Below are 7,526 nucleotides of genomic sequence, written 5' to 3'. Positions count from 1 at the left end.
CGTCATAGGAAATGATCCCGTGGGTGAAAAGGTCATCACAAAAGGCACATTTTGATTGGACACAAATCCTTCCCCGTCTTTCTTATATACTCTGAAAAGAATGGGTCGTGAACAGGCATTGCGCGGATACCTTTTGAGGAATTTACGAAACGTATTTTCTAAAATTAGGAAAGCAAGAGAATGTAATATTTCAAAAGTCTGAAAGTGGGAAATTGAATCTTACACATTTTTGTGGAAGAAAGTATAGGAGCCAATTACAGTGGCTTTTACAAAACACTTTTGGAATCAAAGTAAGATTAATTTGCTGGTAATTTGTTTTCTCCAACATTTAACCCACACGTGGGACAGGGTTATCACGTAATTTCTCAGAAAGTGTATCTACTTTGAATGTTTCTTACATTTGTGAGAAGGATGAAGTTGATAACTCACAATATGTTGACGTCACACGTTAAAGGAGTGACGAACGGTTACCCTCTTGTGATTGAAGCCAATGAGGTTCGTGTAGAAGAGGTTGATTTCAATCCTGAGTTCATATCAAGAATGATACCAAAACTGGACTGGGACGTTTTATACAAGGCTGCTGAGAGTATTGGTCACCTAGGCAGCCTGCCTCCTCAGCCTGTAACGGATTATGACAGTAATGAAGACTTTTTGAAAGAAGCTCACCGAGTTATGATGGAGGTTGAAATTATTGAGGGACATTTAGTGTGTCCAGAAAGTGGAAGGAAATTCCCTGTAGCAAATGGAACACCGAATATGTTATTGAATGAAGATGAGGTCTAACAAGGGTTTCCATGCCAACAATACATGGTTTCCATATCAACAATACATTGTCATCATTCCTTTGTGCATATACCCCAACATTGATGGTTCCATTGTACATGTACTTGGATTTTAGAAATCTGACCAAAATTTGTGAAAAATTTAAATGTAAAGATCGAACTTCACTTTTGGCTTCAAATCCATTGGGGAATCCATGCCCCTTTACCTTACCTGGCATGGAACCTGGAGTGTCATGAAGTTGATGTGGTTCCAGATCATTCACTTTTGGGATGAAGTATGTGCTACTTGCAGATTTGGAAAAGAACAGGTTGAAAAGACATCCTTGTAAACAAACTAGTATTGGGATGCTGTACATGAAATGTGACTGAAGGACAAGACAATGTTAACCAGCGGTATATGTTGTATGAGGGAGATATATGATTTTATGGAGAGTGCTATACATGGGACCAACCAGAAATTGTGTTCAACATTGTTATTCATAACTGTAGATCTGTTTACAGAGGGTTGCCGAAACTCAAAATGTTACTTTGCTTTATGTCATCTGAATAAGAATATAATCCATCTAGTTACCATATCAGTATATTAGCCCAAGTTGCTTGCAGGCAGAGTTACTACAGGTAACGCAGTCTTGTAATTACTCTGTTTGCAAGCTAATCACCCAATCCCATTCAGTATCTATTTCTTTGTACTTTGTACTTTGATTTTAGTGTAATAACTGAATAAATAAATGTCAGCACTTGAACTGAGTAACTGTTCATGACATACATGTATAACCTATTTGACCTCAAAAGAATACAGTATGCAGATGAAGTAATCTTTTTCAAATCCATTTGTAAAACATTTAAAACCACCCTATCTAATGTATTGTTATATGACATGGTCACATTGAAGGAAGAGGAAGGGATGATGGCAGCAATGATGAAAATAAAAGAAGGTACATTTTTAGGCATCAAATTGGTGACATCACTTAGTATTGATCCTTCAAAGTGAATTGTTATATCATTTTGAGGGATCAATACGAACTGACTAAGTGATGTCACCTAAAAATGTACTTTCTTTTATTTTCATCTTCATCGCAGCCATTGCTGTCATCATCCTCCTCCTTCACTTAACAGCTGCAGAGCAGGTCACAAGTTTTCTCCAAATACAATCACCATTGGAGAGTGCAGTCATCTGATGTACTTGCAAGATTGTTCTGAAGATCCCCACATTAACCAGTACTATGTACATTTATGTGAGATACGATATCTGTTGACACCCTGGTCTCCTACCTGCATGCATCATCTTTTATTTTAATAGTTGTAAAAGACAAAAGGATGTTACTTCAGAACCACAATTGAACCATACAGAGCTACATGTACATGTAGACTGTGTATGTCACATTTATTGACATTGTTATTGTAGGACATAGGTTTCTGGTGAATGTCAGTCATGGTTAGTTGTATATTATTGTTTGTGTTTCAGTACATGTGATCAAACCCTTAGACTTCTTGATGGACATCAAATAAATACCAGCAAGTTCTTCTGACTTTATTCACTGGAGGTTGAGTTTGTAGTAAACTGAAAGAATGCACTGTTCACCCTTTCCTTAGCTTGAGATTTAGCTAGATTTTTGGTAGAATTTGTCCCTTTGACTATATGTGGAGAGAGAGAGATCGTAGAAAATGAGCCCGGGTATAATTCTAGACTAACTCAAAGACAGTCAAACATTTTTTAGAAAACAAATCTCAAAGGATGTTTCAGTCTCACACTCAACTGTTAGGACTAAAAAACCATGACACCAGTCAGTGATAGAAGAAACTTTAATAGTGAAAGTTGATAATAAAATTTGACAATCCAACATAACTGTACATCTTATAGAAGATAAAATAACGTCAAAAATATCAAGGTTGTAAGAAATGAAAAACATATAACAATAACTTGGAAGAACTTTGCTGCCAAATGTGAACTGAAAAAAGTAAGTTAACTTATGATGGCATAATTTGGTAAGTGATAGCATGACTACAAAATGTTGGTTTCAGCCAGTGGAAAATTAAGTATAAATTAAAAGGTTTGTGATAGAATAAAAGTTGTGGACCACTTGGTGAATATTAGCCTGTTTACTGTGCTGCACAGGTTGGTAATTACAATTTGAAAATGTGTGCCCAATAACCCGACTACAACCATGATGTTCTTATTCCAATGGAGTCATTATGTAAATGTACATGCACAGCAGAGATGAACACAGGAGTTAACACATGAAGCATATGAAGTGTGCATGTGATAATTTACTTGTAATTATGCAAATTAAGTCATTATGTAAATGAACACGGTTAACACATGAAGCATATGAAGTGTGCATGTGATAATTTACTTGTAATTATGCAAATTTAACATTCAAGTGTTTGATAGTGACTTTTTGGTGAGTGACGTTCTGAATCAGTTGTGATGGTTCTCAACACAAGCTAATTGTGAGGGCTAGGTACAACGACTGTACCAATGTAACAATAGCACAGTAAACAGGCTCGGTGAATACATGTAATGACAGGGTTTAATGAGTGATTTCACATGTATAATCACTCCATAAATGAATCTTTGACAGATCTGTGATATCACATAAAGTGAAATAGTAGATATGTAATTACATGGCAGTAATTTCAGTTGACAGTAAATCTCAACAATTTTATCTCTAGAACCTGATAACTAACTTTGTTGTACCTGGAATGACATGTTGTCAGTAGGAGATGAAATAGCACTTGGATATGAAATCTTAACATGTAGGAGGAGTAATACTAAGTAGTTAAAGCGATCATGTTAACTTAAAAATTAAAGCAAAGAATAGCGCAGTGAAGACTGTAAGGAAACACAGAGATTATGACAGATACATGTATCTGAAAAGCCTGACACCCTACGTGATTTAAGGTGTAATTTCATAGTTACAGAAACCACACCATTAAGAGGTTAAATTAAGATATGGCATACATTTGGTTGGATAATGATAATATGATGTACCAAAGTTGTACTCTACTGTAATGTAGGACTAAAATAATATTAGTTCATAGATGGAGTGATGCTGTGGGAAACATATCTTGGTGTACATAATGAGATAGAGTGATGATGTCAGAAACAGATCTTGATGTACATACAGAGTACTTTAGCTAACACTTACAGTAGTGAGCAATAAAAGTGATACATCTGTTCTTGTACTGAGATAGACTTGTGTACACTCCTCTAGTCACTTGTTAGCTAACACTATAACAGAAGTGCCAACAACAAGTCTTTCATTCTAATTTCTAGTACTAAAAGTGTTGTAAGTAGTCAAATAGTACACTGAAATAAGTAAAATATGACAATCATAAGTAATGCTCTGTAATATTGCATGGCAACACTAATCAAGCTATATTGAATATAGAATGATTTCAAGTTATACTAAAAGAGTTTCAAGTAAATCTTGTTTACTACCAGCACTGACAATCTGTCATCAGATCAAATATTTGTCATCCAAAGTCTAAATCTAGCCAAGTGAGATGGATGAAAAAAGTCATCTGTTTATGGGGATATATTTAATTCAAGTAATGCTAATAGCAATAAATGTGATATGAAATGGCAACAGAACAAATATAATATATGACTGGGTGTATTTACTCTAACATCAAATCTAGCAAACAAGTTGGCAAGTTAGGCTGGCTTACCTCTTTATACTAATGAATGACACTCAGTCTTAGTCGTCTTCATGTCAGGTAATAATTTAGCACTCTAATGGAAAATGGCTCGAATGTAGCATTTAAATGCAATCTATACATTATGGTGAACACATGATTAGGCACAGTCAGCTTATGGAAATAGTACGTTATTTTATGATACCAAACTAAACTCTGGTAAGCATGAGGTTGGAGATAGTACCCTGGTACATTATTTCATAGTTTAGTGCTATCCTTGAAGGCTTTATCGAATCTTAAATAACGTGTTATCGAGATATGTAACATTTTGTAAAGTGAGTCTATGTACAGAACTTAATGAGTAAAATTTAAAATGTTTGTAGGAAGCTTGATAAGGTTATTAGACTCTTAAATAACCCGGAGTTTAACATTTCTTAAGATCTTAATAGTTAGAGATGAATCGATACCATGTTGGCATCCTGACTAATAATTTCATGATACTTCAACCAAACTCTGGTATATGGGCCTTCCTTGACAGCAAACATGACTACAAAAAATGTTATTAATATGAGACAGTCTTCCTTTGCACTTCTCACCTGTTGCTCGTCATAATAACTGCCAAAAATACTGTACAACTAATGTATACATTACAACTTATTAAACTATCCCTAAACCTAAAACTTAAAATGTTTGTAATTTTCTTTTGATTTGTGTTTCATTTTCTGGAGACCCAAATTTCAAAGGTGAGGGTTTGATATGGAAGTCTAACACTATTACTTTCAACATCTAGCTGCCTTCACACTAAAGCTCTCTAAGCTTACCATGCCTCAAACTATTATTATTGTCACTAGTTGTAATGAAATCTTTGATCTACTGCCATCATAGTGAATGGATTGATACACACTTATAGTAGTAGCACTGAAAATATACAAATCAATTATTCACCTTTTCCTCATCATCAAACACCATGATTATGTTTTAAAGTAAAAATCCAGCTAGCTAGTACCAAGTTTTTACAGCACTATATTGAAAACATGTAACACTTTGCTAGGTCAACAAGGTTTCAGCTAAAGGCACAATGTGATAATATTTGTTTTCTTGCTTAAAACCTTTGTAGTATTGTTTGTTTAACTAAACTGAAGCTAAATTATAAAGAGCCTACCCTGCAATAAGGTGTGTGTGTGTTACATGTTACTTGTCTGTGATGCAACATAGGTCTACTGCTGCAAATACATGTATTCTGCAAACCATTGTGCGCCCTCTATAGTTGGTAGTACTTAAATCTTTCGTTTATATACGCTGCTCTGGAAAGAGACTTCTGATAATTGCAACTAAAGTAAACTTGTTTGAGAGACAGCACAGAAAGACATTTGGAAAGATCTAGGTAAAACAACAATTCTGACATGAGAAATATAATAAACACATTAAAACTTACATATTTATAATGAAACAAGCAAATAAACAACAAATAACTTCAAAATATACCTTCTATAGAAAAACTTAACAAAGGCAATGAATAACCATTAATCTTTTGATTTGGAAATTGTTCTGATTTAAAATTAAAATGTTAAATATTGGGGAATAAAATTTATTAATATTTAAAAAAAAATTCATGCACACAATCTTTGGTTAACTTGATTCATGCTAAATAAGCCATGCTCTAAAATAGCTATATATTCTATGAAAATTTAATAATCTACACACTATCTTTGCACATTTTCAGTTCTGGGCTAAGAAATGGTTATCGATATGAAACTAACCATTAAACACTTTTTAAAACTAAATACAAGACAATACAGTCAAGTATTTGGTCAGTGCCAGTCAGTGGTTGCAGTCCTTGTGGTTAGTACTAATTGCCCCAAAGGAGAAGGTTGTTCTGTTCTATGTTATCTTATATTACCAAACACTGATCATACATAGCAAATAACATGGAAGTATAACTATAACATGTAACAGACCAAGTTTTCTTTGAATGACGACTGGTACGGACTGTGTATTGAGCATGGAATAGTCTGTAAGTATGCCGCGTTGAGGGCGCCCTCACTGACCTACCCCTTCACAAGCACAAGACTGTACCTTCATTTTTTTCTCTCTTCACATGCATTGTTTCAAAACTAGAACTAGAAAATTACTATGTTGAACAAGGTTTCATTAAACTAAGTAGAAAAACTATATTTGCAGTATAACTGGATAGTTATGTTTGCTGACTAAATTAAGAAAACTCTATATGTATCTCTAAATTACACAAACACACAAGATAACTAAAAAAATGCCAATTCAATAATGTACATGAACAGATAATATGCATCAAATGCATTTCCCTCCATGATATAAACAGATCAAAACACACTATAAAACCTCGACATATTAGCTGAAATGCATTCTATCTTACATAAATCCATGATTCCCCATGATGGACCAAATACCCTTCCCCTCAAGTAATAAATATATGTATATAACATTTGAAATATGTTAGGTGCTGGCATAAGATGCCTTTTGGTGGGCAAAATTCTCTAACTAAGAAATAACTCTACCCTATGATTTTGCTATGCTATCCCTGATTTCAATAAGTTCTTTCTACGTAGTTTGTAAGGTCTGCCATGATGGGACGCCCTCACATGCGAGAGGAGGCAGGTGAGGGAGGAACAACACGACATATCTTACATTCTACTTTCTACGCTGCATATCCAAACTTGTTTACATTCCACTTTTGTTGATTGAAGCTAGAGATCCTCCAACAACTATGTTGATAATCAGCCAAGAATGTATTTGCTCACAACTGGTAAAATCTCAAAACTCTAGTTTTACACTGACCCTGCCTCAAGTCACACTGACTACATGGTACCTAGCATGTGATCACCATGTGACAATCACATGACACCATATCTACTCATCATACTGATATTTTATGAACAGTATAGCTATTTTATTTTCAACAAGAAAGGCCAATGTTTCCTGAACATCATAAATAATGTATAAAAGTCTGACTTTTCCTATGATTATCAATTACTTGCAAGTGATATGATGGCAGTGTTTCAAATATTGGTTAGAAACTAGAAACACAGTAGGTTAGCATAAGTTTTAAGGTGCAAATCCACAATGTGA

At 34.4% G+C, this 7,526-nt stretch overlaps 1 protein-coding gene across 1 annotated transcript; it reads left to right on the top strand.

The window, feature by feature from the left end:
* Positions 1 to 316: 316 nt before the first annotated feature.
* On the top strand, positions 317 to 2,311 carry LOC144443232 (multifunctional methyltransferase subunit TRM112-like protein). Its single transcript, XM_078132650.1, has one exon. It carries the CDS (start codon positions 388 to 390, stop codon positions 781 to 783), a length of 396 nt encoding a protein of 131 aa, XP_077988776.1. The 5' UTR covers positions 317 to 387; the 3' UTR covers positions 784 to 2,311.
* Positions 2,312 to 7,526: the final 5,215 nt, after the last annotated feature.

Source organism: Glandiceps talaboti, chromosome 12, assembly GCF_964340395.1.
Source record: "Glandiceps talaboti chromosome 12, keGlaTala1.1, whole genome shotgun sequence".
NCBI lineage: Eukaryota > Metazoa > Hemichordata > Enteropneusta > Spengelidae > Glandiceps > Glandiceps talaboti.
Note: the sequence above shows the minus strand (reverse complement) of the source record. Positions and strands in the feature narration are given on the sequence as shown.

What these genes read in the sequence shown, in the direction of transcription:
- LOC144443232 (XM_078132650.1), top strand. Translation starts at nt 388, where the DNA reads ATGTTTCTTACATTTGTGAGAAGGATGAAGTTGATAACTCACAATATG.